The sequence below is a fragment of the Haliotis rubra genome, unplaced genomic scaffold (genome assembly GCF_003918875.1).
Source record: "Haliotis rubra isolate DU_JTF1 unplaced genomic scaffold, ASM391887v1 Scf688, whole genome shotgun sequence".
Lineage (NCBI taxonomy): Eukaryota > Metazoa > Mollusca > Gastropoda > Lepetellida > Haliotidae > Haliotis > Haliotis rubra.
The window spans coordinates 64736-81848 of NW_025767399.1; the positions used below are offsets into that span (position 1 = coordinate 64736).

At 38.4% G+C, this 17113-nt stretch overlaps 1 protein-coding gene across 1 annotated transcript in view; it reads left to right on the forward strand.

Moving 5' to 3' along the window:
* The window catches only part of LOC124258233, a 59771-nt gene extending 45296 nt beyond the window's left edge, over positions 1 to 14475 (forward strand). The window contains exons 7-12 of the mRNA XM_046692299.1: positions 2988 to 3063; positions 5786 to 5833; positions 10125 to 10226; positions 10780 to 10875; positions 12251 to 12275; positions 13690 to 14475. Coding sequence (XP_046548255.1) covers positions 2988 to 3063; positions 5786 to 5833; positions 10125 to 10226; positions 10780 to 10875; positions 12251 to 12267 — 339 coding nt within the window. The 3' untranslated portion in view covers positions 12268 to 12275; positions 13690 to 14475. The remainder of the gene's footprint in view (positions 1 to 2987; positions 3064 to 5785; positions 5834 to 10124; positions 10227 to 10779; positions 10876 to 12250; positions 12276 to 13689) is intronic.
* Positions 14476 to 17113: the final 2638 nt, after the last annotated feature.

Sequence of the window (17113 nt, forward strand, 5' to 3'; positions counted from 1 at the left end):
CGTCGGCTCCTTCAGGAGGCGTGGCAGTTTCTACTGTGGTGCGATCAGTTCAACATTCGGGTTTTGCCTGTTTATCTCCGGGGGTAGACAAGCGTCCGTGCAGATGCTCTCTCCGCGGTATACTAGCCCCACGCAGTGGATGCTTTCGACCGGGAGATATTGGGATTATCTCCCAGTTGTTGGTCGTTCCAGGTGGATCTGTTTAGCGTCTGGGGTGGCGAACCAGATTCCTGTGTTTTGCTCGGATTCGGATCGGGTGCGTTAATAGCAGCGCCTTTCAGCTAGATTGGACGGACAGGGTACTGTGGGCGTTCCCCGATACCACTGATTTCCAGGGTCCTGTCGCAGCTGACCGCACAACCAGCTCGGCTACTTGTGCTTCTGGCACCCCTTTGGTCGGCACAAAGCTGGTTTCGGTAATTCTCAGGTTTCTGGCTCAGCCTCCTGTTCTATTACCTTTTCGACCGGACCTCCTATCCCAGAGCGGGCCCACCGAATCCCAGTATTCAGTGGGTGGCTTGGCCGCTATCGGGATCGCCTCCATCGCGGCGGAATTCCTGCACCAGTTGCAGACACAATTCTGGCTTCGGCGGAGGGATTCGACAAGCGTTCAATATGAGGATAGATGGGCCTGTTATTGGCTGGTGTGTCAACAGGGGATTCTTGATCCCTTTTCTACAGATTTAGTCTGTGTGTTGGAATTCCTCCAGTCTCGGTTGGAAGCGGTCTAGCGGCTTCCACTGTTCGAGGATATTCTACGGCTATTTCTGCGTTTCATATTCCTGTTGGCCGGTGCTCTCTTGGGGCAGCACCCTCTTGTACAGCGCTTTTAGCGAAGCGTGGACAGAATCCGTCCGGTTGTCCGGACGGATTAGTCCCCGATGGGACTTGTCAATCGTTCTTGATTGGCTGTCCGGTCCACTGTTTCACAATCTGTCGGCTCTTTCCCTCCAGCTGTTGGCGTGGAAGGCGGCGTTTCTTGTGGCGGTGACTTCTGGCAGGCGGGTTGGCGATATTCATGCAATGTCGGCCGATCCAGCTTACTATTTTCACAAAGACAGAGTTAGCATTGGCTGCCTGAGACTTACCGTCCTAAGAAGGATAGTCCCTTCCATGTGGCCGGTAGCCTATTGAGCTCCCAGCTTTCACTCAGCCTTCCCTGTCCGGTACCTCTCTACGGCGTGCTCGCGTCTTAGATGTCCGTAAGACACTTCAGGCTTATATCAAGCGAACAAAGGGGTACCCGTAAGGGTAACCAATTGTTTTGTTGTTATGGCGGGGTTCAGGCTGGTCTTCGGCGACCAAGCAGACCATTTCTCGGTGGCTTGTCTCTGCCATACATTTGAGTTATACTCAAACAGAGTATCCGCCTGTTGGGTTGAAAGCTCATTCGGTTAGGGCAGTGGCTACATCGACAGCTTACGCTGCAGCCCTGCCCATTGAGGAGATCTGCTCAGCGGCTATTTGGAGCCGTCGAATGCGTTCATCCGTCATTACCAACTTGACAGACTCTCCAGTGGCGTGCTTTCGGTTCGGTCAGTCAGTTCTCTCCAGTGGGCATGGTTCCACCTCTCTAGCCGATTGAGCTTCGAGGTTTTTAAAACATTATTGTGTGAACCATTATCTGCCAATTTTTAACACTGGTGTTGGGTTTTACAAATCTTGTTACATTTTCCCTTGGTGATGGGTTTTATGTGGTGCTGGTTTTTTATTCCCATGTCTCTTGCTTTCTAACCGAGAAGCTCTAGACTAAACTGCCCTTGGAAACTTTGCTGTTCATATTCCGGCATTTCGTTTCTGGGTTTATTGCGGGACCCTTATCTTCACTTCGAGTAGATTACGGGGAAGGAGGGAGGGTGTGTCTCGTTCGTTGCATTAGCGAGGTTTAAGCTGGACAAATTTGCATCGTTTACCCTGACCCTGGCTCATGCCCCGCCTGATTGGCTTTGGTGGACCGCGTGACGGGTAAGTGTGCCTTTTCTGCTATAATTAGCTTGGGAAATTCCACTTCTTGTCGGGGTGTTTAAGCAGACAGAATGCAGCTCCTGAGATCCGTCTTTAGGAGTCTGTCTTATGCTTATAAGTACCCCAAGGAGGAATATATAAAAAGAATCGAACTAACCTGTAGAGGTTTAAGATTCTTTGAATATATTCCTCCTTGATTCTGCATCCACCCACCTCCCGCATTCTGTCTGACTTAGTTCAGCATGGAAAGTGAGGTACGAGGTTACGGTCTAGAGTTACCTGCTCTTGGCTGTAGGGGGCCGGAAGGCCCTGTAAGGGTGGTCTCACAAGACAAAACGTAGTTTTTGTTTTGTAAATATTTTATTCAAATATTGTTACAACTGTCGTAGGGAATTTAAATGGACATTTAAATGCTTATAAGTACCCCAAGGAGGAATATATTCAAAGAATCTTAAACCTCTACAGGTTAGTTCGAATTTCTACTACCAACCTAGATTACAGTATGCCTTTTGTGGCCATTGCTCTTCAATAATAACAGGGACTCAGTTTTGATATATTTCCTTTTCAAAAGCGCAACACTTTACACTGCTGTCCATTCTCAATTTGTATGTATGCATCCTATACGCATAAAAATTGACAATGGATGCAACTGCTAATGTTACGTGCAATTGAAACAGCATAACTGCAGAAAGCCCGACCTGGCAAACTTAAAATTAAACCAGCAATATGCCAAAGTTCTTTAATTAATATTATTTTTCATACCCCTAGTCTGTTTTACTGACCCTGAAACAATATATACTACTAAAAGAAAAAGTACTGGAACACTCCAAAATTTGATAGTCATATATAAACTGAAACATGGTGAGGTAAATGCAACTTTCTGTGTGCTTAATGGGCACTTTAAACGACATGTTAGAATATGCAGTGAAGCAACTGATTCAATATTCTTTGAGTTTGAGTGAAATGAAGCCCCTCAAGTAAAGTCCATTGAATTGATTGTCCTATTTCTGATGTGTTCACAGGTGACACCCGAAATAGACGAGAAAGAAGTTCATATTGTTCTCAAGAAGTCTATAAAAGCAAAGGAAATTACCGAAAGTAAGTCTAGGGTGCAACTTAACACTACATGCTTTATGTGAAATTAAGTATGCATAATCTGACTACCTCAGCACTGCAGAAACATGAATATATTTCAGTGGTAGATGTTCATTAACTCAGTCAAGCTTGGAAACTATGTTTCAGTTCACCTACTCAGTATTTGAAAGTACCTATTCCATTTTATCTAACTTGGTTGACCTTCCTTATTCTTCCTTTTCATAAACAATATGACCAATATGAAAACACTGTTTGTGTCATCTCTTTGGGCTTTTTCCTTTCTTATTGAGCAGTGTTGAACTTAACCCCAACCACACACACACACTCACTCACTCACTTGATCAAGTTCCTTTAAAGGAGCAATCATTATGTAATTGAACAATCTGCTATTACACTATATCATTGGGGGCTCTTGGTTGCTACCGTACCTCGTTTGGGGCATTGTAATTCATAATATATCCCCCAATTCTCATAAATCAAATTCTTCCATCTTCACCCTGCGCAGGCCGGCTAATGCCTCTGCACATTAAGCTTTTGTCAGGCCGCCTCGTCCCCTGCAACTAATCTTAGTAAATATCAGTAAGTAGCAACCGAGCCAGCTCCCAATTATGTGCCAAATAGTATTATATGTGTATGTATAATGAATGTATTTTTATCTCATTCCGGCCAATATTATGTGTGTATTTACAATAAATGTGTTTTTCTTAATTCACTCCTACTCATGATGTTTCTGCACAAAATGTAAATGTTATGTTTTTGTTTGTGAAGAAACAAGTAGTACGTAACTCAGTACATTTGTCTTGGCACAACTACATTGCTTCATATACAGTATCATAATAATCTAGCGGATTATCTTGCTCCCTTATTCTAGTTCAACTATACCTACTCACCCGCCTCACACACACACACACACACACACACACACACACACTAACTTTAACTTCGTAGGTCCATCAGTCGCAACTTTCTTACTGATTCACTTCCGCATACAGTTTCGTATTCTACTTCCGTTTAGGCACTGTACATCTAGCTCGTTAATTATATTATATTCTTTACCCACGTACTCCTATTTTTCTTCTACAAATCCATATAAATCCCCTACATATATATTTTGTTTCAAAAATGCTTAATAGCTCATAATTAGCTTTACATGTGCATGACATCACCTAATCCTGCGCACATGTGGTTCTGCGCATGCAGTCCATGTTCCTTTGTCTTGTTCAGTTCTAGCGCCATGTTGGTTGGTATTTTGAAGCCCACCTCCACCCCAGGCTTCCTCCTCGGAGCTGTGCTCGGTTCAACTTACCTACTTCTTTTCACTACATGTTCTCAGGTCTAACCTATACTTAAGTTAATACATACTATCCTGGGGGGCATTGTAATTCATAATATATCCCCCAATTCTCATAAATCAAATTCTTCCATCTTCACCCTGCCCAGGCAGGCTAATGCCTCTGCACATTAAGCTTTTGTCAGGCCGGCTCGTTTACTTACAATAAATGTGTTTTTCTTAATTCACTCCTGCTCATGTTGTTTCTGCACAAACTCAGTCAAGCAATCATTATGTAATTGAACAATCTGCTATTATTGTTATCCCCCTGGCATGTAATGGGGATGGATATAGTTGACGCCTCGTCTGTCCGTCCGAGAGCATAACTCAAAAACCGTTCAATATTTTTCAACAAAAATTGGTGGATATATCAAACAGAACCTAAGGTGGTGCCTTTTGCTATTTAAAGATTTTTGGCATATTTTTTTGTCCCGGGCTTCCATGGAAACGATTTGGACTTAGTCTTAAAGGGAGGGGTGGGCTTTGTTTCCGGAGCATAACTCAAAAACTATTCAATATTTTTCTGCAAAACTTTGTAGATATATCAAACAGTACCTAAAGTGGTGCCTTTTGCTATTTACAGACTTTTGTGATTTATTTGTGGACTTCGTTTCCGGAGCATGACTCGAAAACTTCTTAATATCTTTCTTCAAGATTTGGTAGATATATCAAACAGAACCTAAAGTGGTGCCTTTTGCTATTTACAGACTTTTGTGATTTATTATTTTCAAAAGGGAGGGGTGTACTTCGTTTCCGGAGCACAACTCGAAAACTTCTTAATATCTATAAGCAAAACTTGGCAGATATGTGAGGCAGATCCCAAAGTGGTGCCTTTTGCTATTTGCAGATTTTTGGCATTTTTATTTTTCTTGGTTTCCATGGTAACATTTTGGCCTTAGTCTCAAAAGGGAGGGGTGGGCTTCCTTTCCGCGGAGCACAACTTGAAAACCGTTCAATATCTTTCAACAGAACTTGGCAGATATATGAGACAGATCCCAAAGTGGTGCCTTTTGCTATTTCCAGATTTTTATCGTTTGTATTTTTATTGGTTTCCATGGAAATGTTTCGGACTTAGTCTCAAAAGGGAGGGATGAGCTTCTTTTCCGGAGCACAACTCCGAAAACGTTCAATATCTTTCTGCAAGACTTGGTTGATATATCAAACAGAACCTAAAGTGGTGCCTTTTGCGATTTGCAGGTTTTTGTCATATTTATTTTTCTTGGTTTCCATGGAAATGATTCGGACTTTGTCCTAAAAAGTCAAGTTGGACTTTAAGTAACTGTCAGTTGATTTGTTCTTTCAAATTTATGGGGGCCGGGGGGATTTGTCATCTTATGATGACTCTTGTTTACTTTATGCTTTTGTATGATGTGCTTTTACTTTCTCTTCTTCCAGGAAGCGTGCCTGGCAGACAAGTTGAGATTGTACCAAAGAGAGATGACAGTAAGTCATGATGTAGAGTTTCGGCAACTGATATGCATCCATATGTATTCTGCTTTTTCTTTTCTTTGTGTAAGACTGTAAACAGTTGTCGAAAATTTCAAGGGTGGTAAGTCGACTGTCACAAAACCTGACTGAACTTGTGCGACAAACTTGTGTTAGTGTTCATTAAATTTGACACAAATTAAGGGCCCTTCAGGCCAAAACGTGACACAAAAGTGGGACTGACATTCGAAAGGGGAGCCACAAACTTCTTTGTAGTCCTTACTCTCAACAAGGTCAGGATACTTGTTTATTAATAACTATTGCTAATCCTCTACTTCTGTTACATCATTGCCATAAATGCTGTATTTGGGCTGCAATCACACTGTTACTAAACAAGCAAAATTTCAACAGAAATCCTCTTCAAAGTCAAGAGCACCAAGCATCTTTTTATCTCTTCTGCAAAGGCAGAAAAATCCTCATTTCTTTCCCATGTGTGATAAGTTTCCTCTAAATATTAGCTGCTTCACCCTAGCACTTGGTTATGCAGGCCTACTGTTTCTAGTGCCTTTTAGTTTATGATGAAGCATACAACTTTTTGGATGACAACTGTTTGTTTACTGCATAGAGAGACGTTTCAGTGTAGATTCTAAAACCATTTTCAAGTTAAAGTGCCATGAATCCTGTATTTTAGCTTGATAACAATGTAAGAATCCACACGTAATAAAAGCAATAAACAAGAAGTTGTATGCTTCATTATTGGCTCACCAACTTATAGAAAGCCAATCAAACAATTACCTTTCACTTAAAGTAGTCTGTTTTTCACTATGTATTCCAATGTAACTTGTTATTGGTTCATATTTTGGGGACATTCACATGTGTATACTATAAGTACGTGTATGGTGTGTTCTGATCTCTGTAATGGTGTTATCTGCTTCATTTTTATCCCCATGGCATGTAATGCGTGGGAGATATAGTCGTTGCCTCGTCCGTCTGTCCGTCCGTCCATAATCATTTTGTTTCTGGAGCATAACTCAAAGACCGTTCGATATTTTTCAACAAAACTTGGTAGATATATCAAACAGAACCTTAAGTGGTGCCTTTTACTATTTGCAGAATTTTGGCATTTTTATTTTCCCGGTTTCCATGGAAACGATTCAGACTTAGTCTCAAAAGGGAGGGGTGGGTTTCATTTCTGGAGCACAACTCAAGAACCGTTAAATATTTTTCAACAAAACTTGGTAGATATATCAAACAGAACCTTAAGTGGTGCCTTATGCTACTTGCACGTCCGTCCGGGCACATTTGTATTTTCTGGAGCAGAACTCTAAAACCGTTCACTATTTCTTCACCAAACTTGGCACATACATAGATCTGGTGGTGTACTGGTGCCTTTTGGTAGTTTTGGAATTATTAATAAAACATTTTTGGCGTTTCCATGGCAACAAGTTTGACTTAGAATGAAATTAGTGGTAGTGATCTTTTCCGGTACAGAACTCTGCAACCGTTCACTATTTCTTCACCAAACTTGGCACATAGATAGATCTGGTGGTGTACTGGTGCGTTTTGGTAGTTTTGGAATTCTGAATAAAACATTTTTGGCGTTTCCATGGCAACAAGTTTGACTTAGCCTGAAATTAGTGGTAGTGCACTTTTCCGGAGCAAAACTCTAAAACCGTTCAATGTTTCTTCACCAAACTTGGCACATAGATTGATCTGGTGGTGTACTGGTGCCTTTTGGTAGTTTTGGATTTCTGAATAAAATATTTTTGGCATTTCCATGGCAACAAATTTGACATAGACTGAAATTGGTGATAGTGCTCCTTTCTGGAGCAGAAATTTAAAAATCTTTCAATACTCTCCTTCCACTTTTCTATATACACACCTAAATATTTGACATAATCATAACTCGTAGACATAATCATGAAGAGTATTTCGCCATTGCGGGGGATATTGATGACTTTGTCTTCTTGTTCAACAAAAATTGGTAGAAATATCAAACAGAACCTAAGGTGGTGCCTTTTGCTATTTACAGATTTTTGTCATTATTATTTTTCTCGGTTTCCATGGAAACAATTCGGACTTAGTCTTAAAGTGGGGTGGGCTTCGTTTCCGGAGCATAACTCAAAAACCTTTCAATATTTTTCAACAAAAATTGGTAGATATATCAAACAGATCCTTAAGTGGTGCCTTTTGCTATTTGCAGACTTTTGGCATTTTTATTTTTCCCGGTTTCCATGGAAACGATTCTGACTTAGTCCCAAAAGGGAGAGGTGGGTTCCGTTTCCGGAGCACAACTGGAAAACTTCTTAATATCTTTCAGCAAAACTTGGCAGATATATGAGACAGATCTTGATGTGAGCCTTTTGCTATTTACAGATTTTTGGCATTTTTATTTTTTTGGGTTTCCATGGAAATGATTTAGACTTGTCTCAAAAGGGAGGGGTGGGTTTCGTTTCAAAAACTTCTTAATATCTTTCAGTAAAACTTGGCAGCTATGTGAGGGAGATCTTGAAATGGTGCCTTTTGCTTTTTGCTGATTTTTTTCATTTATGTTTTTCATCATTTCCATGGAAACGATTTGCACTTAGTGTAAAATCAAGCTGGACTTTAAGTAACTGTCAGATGATTTGTTCTTTCAAACATGTGGGGCCGGGGGGATATGTTATCTTCTGATGGCTAAGGTTTGCAGAGTACCTGTAGACAGATTTGAAGAAGTTCCAGGTGGAATCTGTCCGGAAATTACAATAAAGACAATGTCATGGAGATAGGCTATTCAGCGTGAATCTACAGGGTCATTTATCCCTTGTTTACAGTATACCTCAGTTCCTGTTAATTCCATTCAGAATCTTGATAAGCCCATGGTTATTCCCCCATATCCACCTGGTCTGTGTCCAAGAATATCTTAATGGCCAATCGGTTCTCAGCTCCTTCAAGACATGATTTTTCTTGGTGATTTGTTACATGATGCATCTTGGGTTCTTCATGACATATAATATGCATTGCTGATTATGAAAAAACAAATAAACAAAATTATAAGCGTATAATCGCAAATCAAAAGTGCAATATTTTCTACTTGGGTTTACCTCCCTCAAAACGAAGCAGCCGGGATACCGAACCCAGTCAGAGCGGGTGGGTGTGCACTCAAGTGTAACGGCTGGTTCATTTGCAGATGCCGCCCTCATGCACTGCTCATTGTGTGTGTGTATATAGAGATGTTGGGTTTTGTAAATACATGCTCATTTTTTGTGTATAACATTTTGCAATCAACAGACATCATAACATGTCATGTGTTCAAGTATCACACCTGCCTGTCTGTGTAATTACATAATGTGACAGAGACCGAACTCGGGCCATAAGTCAATGCATTTTGTTTATGGTGTATAGCCTGATTGGTGTTAAGTTCAAATTGCATGTGGTCAGTGATAGCAGCTGTGTATTGAATATTGTCATTAGCAGACAGGCAGGCAGACACACAGGTGTCAATAAAACAAGACATTGAGTTTTGTCTGTGACAACGACATATCTATATCACAGTTAGAAATTCTGTCAACAGCTAAATAATGACATTGCTTTTAAGTATCGATCTGAGAAAGTGTCTCGGTAAGAAGAACGTATGGTGAAATAGACAAATGAAATTATATAAACAGTTAATTTACTGTCATAACATATAAAAAGCTCGCGCCTGTGAGATATCAACAAAACATTAGAAAAATAGCTCACACCAAAGCCTTCACCGAGTATTCACCCGACAACCCGCTTCCAAGCTGCGCGAACCTATTTACTTGCGCACGTGCTATGAGCGCAGCCCAGCTGTTGAAACCCGTTTTCCCCAGAAAAGACTGGGGAAAATTAGTGAAACGTTTGAACTCCGATTTCGCGCGTTTTTTTTCAACTTTATAAGTTGAATTTGCATTTTTGACGATTTGTTTCGGTATGTCCATACCGAAAGGTATCAGAATCTGCAAAGTTGTGTTTTACGTTGCATGTGACCTTTAAAGAAATGTATTCCATGTACTTCAATGATGTTTGTTTGTTTTTTACTACTACACTCAGTAATATTCCAGCTATAAGGAACCAGTCTGTAAATAAATGAGTCTGGACCAGGCAACCCAGTGATCAACAGCATGATCTATGCAATTCGGATACGATGACATGTGCCAACCAAGTCAATGAGCCTGACCACCCAATCCCACTAGTTGCCTTTTACGACAAACAAGACCAATTCTAACCTGGATCTTCATGTGTACATCAATCAAGTACAAGTATTGTTATCTACTGTCCTCTATTAATTGCCAATTGGATCTTCCAGAAAAGAGAAAATATCTGCGGATTGCAACAATTGCCTGTGGAGCCATTCTGATATTGATAACTGTAATATTCATTGGTCTGAAAGCAGCAAAGTGTAATGGAGGTAAGATTCTCACATACTGGTCATTTTGTTAGAACTGTACTCAGTTAAAGGACATAATAAGTAAAGTCATGTGTCTCGTTACAGATGTATGGCACTGGTTTTTGGATGATAAACATTTTGAGAAATATTGAATGAATGAGTCTGAGGTAAAAAGATGCTGGAATGTCAGGATTAAACTGATATTATGGAGATGTTAAACACATTGATATGGAAGTAAAATGTACCACATTTGCCTCTTTGTCTGTTCCAATAAGTGTTTCCTGGTGAACTTCTAGTGCAATTCTTTGAAGTCTTTATGAGGGCAACCTACTAAAACCGAAATTTACATGGCATTCTTTCCTTGACATGTTTTTTCCTTTTTTAAAAAAAATTAGAACCCAAGAGGAATATATAATTGCCTTGTTATCGTATCCATTGATGCATATTACAGCAAATATTGCAGGTCATACACAGGTTACCTTGCTTCAGTTATATTATTTGCAGTATTTTCATGATTGATTGTACAAATTACTCCCAATATGAAATAAATAAACCAAATTTTATTCTTTCTCAGCATCTTCTGAGGGAATCTTCATCGGGGCTGTCTTTGTCAGTGTTTTGGGACTGATATTTGGAATTGCAACTGTGGTCGTGCTGTTCCTTAAGATGGGTATGTGAGTCTCAGTTGGTGTCACCAGATTATGTGGAGAATAAGCTGAAACTATTGTAAATTGCAATTTTAGGTCCCACCGAACAGGTCTGCCACTACAGGTCATTAATTATGTGAAACCAACAAGCACAGGTGTTCCTGACAAACATGGAAACATAGTAAGGGCAAAACAGGATTTGAACACAAAATCATAGGTTTCTGGCAGTCTCAAGGGAGACTTTGAAAAGATATGACTGACATATAGGAATGTTGTTGTGGAAAAAGTTGTACTATTCAACTTTGGCCATCCAGTGCTTTACTCTTTTGATGGGGAGAACTTTCAGAGTGATCTCTTTCCGGTGGATAACTGATTAAGAAGCAAATAACCTGAGTATTCATAAAACAGTTCTTCCAAAGGATAGACTGCAGCAATTAACATCTCCTCCATACATTTCCTCTGATACTGCTGGACTGATGAATCTGAAATGTTGTAGGTGTGTTCATTCCTATGTGAAAAATGAGCAAAACTGTTGATTAATTGGGGCGGTGGGGTAGCCTAGTGGTTAAAGCGTTGGCTCGTCACGCCGAAGACCCGGGTTCGATTCCCCACATGGGCACAATGTGTTAAGCCCATTTCTGGTGTCCCCCGCCGTGATATTGCTGGAATATTGCTAAAAGCGGCGTAAAACTAAACTCAATCAGTCAGTTGATTAATTATTTTCATTTTCTAGGAGCTTAAGTGTTTCACAGATGTAACAAAAACTTTAACTTACATTCAGAAGAAACTGTGGGTACAAAACAGAATGACCATGGCTATATGCAATTCAAAGTTATACAACAAATTAGGATTGGCAACAACTTCAGTGCTGTAGACAAATATGATATGAAGTGTTCATGTGACATGGACCTAATCATTGTCTTTGTATGACCTCTCCTCAAACAGACAATGTAACTCACTCATGTATGACTATTGATCTAGTATGGTGTTTCAAAGTTTCATGTCATAACATCAAAGACTGTAATACCAGTTTGCATGTCCACGCGCGAACACGCAAAGCTCTCTTTTTTTACCGGTGAATGGCCAGTATTGCTGATGCAGCATTAAGCAATAATGACTTCTTAGCCCAGAAACGTCATGTCTAAATAATAAAGAAGTTGCACATCCATATCAAGTGTTTTGTATTAATAATGACATACGCACAAACCATACATATTTCTATATTACTGACTCATTCATTGTACCATTTTTTTCAATCACCACTAGAAACTAGTACCATAATGCTCACCTAATTAATTACAAATTGATACCATATTTTGCATTTCTTCTCTCAACAAGTTTATCAGTTGTTATTTCAACAAATTTACCTTGGTTCTAATATTATCATTTTGTTTGTAGTTGGAGAGAGAAAATAGTCTGATGGGTATGTATACTGTTAAATTTGTTTGTAGCTCACCGTGACATAGTCAGCGTGATTACATCTTTGTCTGACATGATATGTCGCTTTTTGTAACTTAGCCACATATATGTTGGGCATGTAAATAATGGATGCTTTAAGGTTTGTTTCAATTTGACAGACTTTGTGTTGAAAACAACAATGGTTTTGACATCCAAGGGATATTATAACATGTATATCACCTTTTTGACCAGGGAAATCTTTAAAGTTACATTGTCATGTTCAATGTCATTGTCAAGGTTGAATTAAAGTTCATTGTAATGTATATGTAGTTAATGGCATTGTACGTTCTCTGTCCAGAAGGGGGGTCAATTATACAGAAGTGCACATAACTTTGTTGTGAACATATTAATTCATTAGGTAGTAAGAAGTGTAAGACTTGCTGTCTGAAAGTTGTTCGAAAACTAGACGTTTAACTTACTAAGCAAGAAGCCCTTCTTCACTGTGGACTACACACAGCTAGTATTCAAGCGGTATCTAGCTCTTCTTCTTAGGTGTGTGTTTTTGAGTCATCATTTCAACTGAGTCAAATTATCTCTTTTTGGAGGCCATGTACTCACACTAAATAACTAACTGTTATTAGTTGGTATTTAATAACTTACTCAACACATAACAGGAAAATGCTGTTCAGAATATGGCCATCAATGGAGATTTTAATTCAAATCTCCTGGTATCTGTACCACATGGTAACCATAAGGACATTTTCTAACCTCTCTGATCAATGAATGGTTGACTGTCACTCTGTACTATTATCTCGAAAACTAGTTATGTGTTGTTGACAATGAAGAGGATTTCTTGCATCATGTTATGTTTTACTCCCATATTAAGTTGACATGCCATGATGTTAGTGGAATACTGTTCAAAACTGCATTAAGACTCACTCACCCACTCCTAGATTATCCAACTTCCTCTCACAGAATTTATGTTGCTCATGAGTTTCAGCTCAAAGGTCAAATGGTCAGTCATGAATTGAGCTTAGATCTCTTGGATGATAAATATGTTGCGAAGAAGATTTAATCAATATTTAAAGTTCATTAGCCAAGTCATTTTTTTTAAATTTCTGAGTTGATTGGTCAACTGCCTGAAATTGTTTCTGGGTGATAACTTGGGCTTTTCAAAGGCCAAAGTGGTCAGTCATCATAAAATGGTGAGAGGTCTTGTGGTTTGGCAAAGAACAAGAAAATGGTCAGCATAATGGAGGTTAGAAACCTTGTTTGCATCCGAAGTTAAAATAAACACAAAGGAGTTTATTATGGTCTGGTTAACTTCTGAATGTAAATTTTGATTAGGACTTGTTACTGGAATTTTTTCATAATTGCACAAAGCAGTTCTTCTACATTTTTTTAATATAATATATCAAAAAATATTTTTCTTTTTTCAGAACAATGCAGTGAGTTATCCTGTTGGAAAGTGATATATTCTTTCATGTAGTCTGATAGTGCTAACTGTGTGCTTATTCCACATCTGAGCACCTAAACTTGCTATGAAATATGTTTTGTTATTTGTGATGGAAGACTATGTCAGAGACAGCCTGAGATAACTCAGTGTGTTGCAGAACAACAGAAGATCTGCATTAGGTATTAGAAGCTTAATCAATGAAATAGCTGAATCCACAATAACATGATGGATAATAATAATGATGTATTGTATCTCTCTGTGCATGAAATGCTGAGCTACTTGCTGGTCAACATATGAACGCTTCACTGTCTTTTGCATTCTGTAAGTAATGAAACTGATGTGAAAACATAATTGGACTTTAATAACGTGACACATTTTTATCCTGACATTTTGCAATATATTGTCATGTCAGGTTCACAGCTCTTAGCTGAAAGCAGTAACATGTCACAAAGCTCATCATAAGTAATATGATCGACTAGATTCATACTGTGCCTCTCACCAAGATCAGAGTTATGTGTGGTTGATACATTATGTGATGACATGTCAGACATTTGAAGTTTGTGAACAGAGCAAATGATATGATTTGAACTGCTGTCACCCAACAACAATTATAATGGACTCTACAGTCTACAGTCTTGGTGTTACATTTTGATGACATTTTTGTAGTTGAGAGGAAGAACTACTTGGATTAATTTGAGGATGCATTTTAGCCACAGGCTCAACACTCACATTAATTTGGTAATGCATTAATTTCATGATTTACAGTATATCCGAATTTAAAGTTAGAAATGTAATGTTGTATATAGTAATGCGCATAATCTTTAACATTCATGTTCAAAGACACTTTGCATTATAACAAATCAGTTTCTCTTTAGTAACAGTTTCAGTTATTTTCGATCTGTTGCATGCAATCTATTATTGAAGAATTGCATCATTTTCGAAGTTTCCGTTGCAAAGTATTATTCCATTTTTGGACAGTCATATGAAGATCCATGTTTTTAATTGAATATCATGTTTTCAAACATGTTTTACTCTTAATATTGAATGTTTATAATCTTGCAACAGCCTCATCAAAACTTGCTCAAACAATTTACATTTGATTCTAGCCTCTTTGTTGTTGTATGGAGGATTGAAGTTTCATATGTATTTAAACATACGATATGCGCAAGTGGTTATTATTATTATTGTTATTATTATGCTAACATTTGTATAGCGCCGATATCCAGCTCAGCTGCTCAAAGGCACTTTGTTTTTCCCTCAATCACTGGATGTCAATCTCAACGTTACGTCGTATTATCAATCTCAACTCCCTGGGGATCATACAACTAGCGCAGCCACTAAGCGCACTGAGTTAGTGTGGCTTTCTCATCTTTACAAGTTACCCATTCACAGCTGGGTGGACTGAACACATAAGCACAGCAGTTTGTCCAAGTTTACTGCTCGTTTCTGTACCCGCAACTTGGTGTTTGCATGTATTCATGTGGCCACCATCTGGTCAACAGATTCGTGGGTTCTTTTAAGTGTACTGGGTTGTGTACTGTACACTAGGGGTTGTGACAACACTGAAAGAGTCTGCACACAAAGTTGACTACAAGGTTGGGGCAGATCTGTTTTTGAGTCATTTTGTTCATCAAAATCGTTTTGGAAAGAAAAGTAGTATAACTTGAACATTCACTTCAAAATGACATAATGACTTTCTGCTATTTGCCATTTTGAATTCTCTGATAGCTGTGGAACAATATTATCATTCAAATTATTTTGCTATTAAACACAGGAAGTCATTTTCAGATATTAAACCCAATGCTCTGCCCCACTTAAATCTACCTAGTTTAAAAATTGGATAAACCCCTATTTTACATGTGAAGTCAGTTTACATGTGAGTCAGTTTTAGAAAAAAAACATGTTGCTTTTACTTAAATATTTGAAGATGAATTTTCTTGGACAACCATATATTACAGTTCTCAAAGTGTGTTAAAGAATATGACAGATCTGAGATACCACACTGACAAATAGTGACTTGAGTGTTGAATATGATATTATGATCATATATCCATGTCTTTTTTCCATCTGAGCCCTTCACTTCTTTCGTCAGTTATTACAATCCTTTTCTTGTTATTGTTGTTGATGTGTGTTAGTGTTAGTTTGAATGGTGTAACCTTCATCAAACACCCTAAACTTTCTTCAAGGAGTAAAATATACATTATACAACTGGTAAAGTGCAAGTGTGCATTCACACAATGAATTTATGAAAATATAAACTTTCATAAATAGAAAAGTATGATAGATTTTGAAAATGATCAGTACAGGTGATACCTTGTTGCATCACTACCTGTGAGGTCATATGATCTATGTGTAGTCTATTATATCTACAGTTTTAATGGAGGGCCACACAAAAAAGATATGTGATATTCAGATATACGGGCAAACTGCTACATTAAGATTAAATGAATGTGCAATATATATTTTATCTGAATCGTGTCCAAATATATTTTTAGTCTCCTTCAAGGCAATATCTCTTTGATAAAGCAAGGGTGTAACTGAACAGTAAAGAGTGACACACTATACGTGTAATTTTGTCTGTTTGATAGGTTCCTGGTTTCCATTTAATGGCCAAACTATAGGATCCTCCCACAGTCTCACAAATCACATTGGCTGTAAATTTAAACTGAGGATTATTATCTCACACATCACATTGGCTGTAAATTTAAACTGAGGATCATTGTTACTGGTTATAATTATAACTATTTTACGTGTTGAAAAATGTACCAACATGTATTGCAAATATCTACCTTGTTGCAAAGATATGCTTTTATGTTATTGGGTTTAACTGTTATTGGATATTTACTTAGCTTGTTTTTGAGAAACTATTGTAATCCTCTTTTTAACCTTGTTTGTATTCTACTTACTACACTTTAGAACATTTTAGAGGTATCTTTTATATATAATTTTCCTTATCCTGACTCATGCTTAATTGCTTGTCTCTTTCTTCTTGCGAATGATAGTGGAAGATCTCATTGATGTGTATTGAATAATTAGTATTGTGAATCACCGGTGATTTCTTTAAGTGTTATTAAGAGAAACAATATCCCATCCAAATTTCTTGTAAATATTGATGTAAATAGCACACATATTTCTGTAGTGTTGTGTTTGGTGTGATATCAGTGCTTGTAATCAAAAGCCCCAGTCAGTAATATTGATGTTCTGATCGCCGACATAGTTCAGACAGCAGCAACATAATCAGCTGTGTTTATCCTCCTGTAACACTGCAGGGCTATGTCTACCAGATTTGTGTTGTGACTACACTCATTTAGCTTTCACAGGATCACTCCACCTGTCTGCCAAATCAGTGAAACATGTTTATCAGAATTTGAAAACTGCAGCTGTTACATATTTCTTTTGCCCTCCAC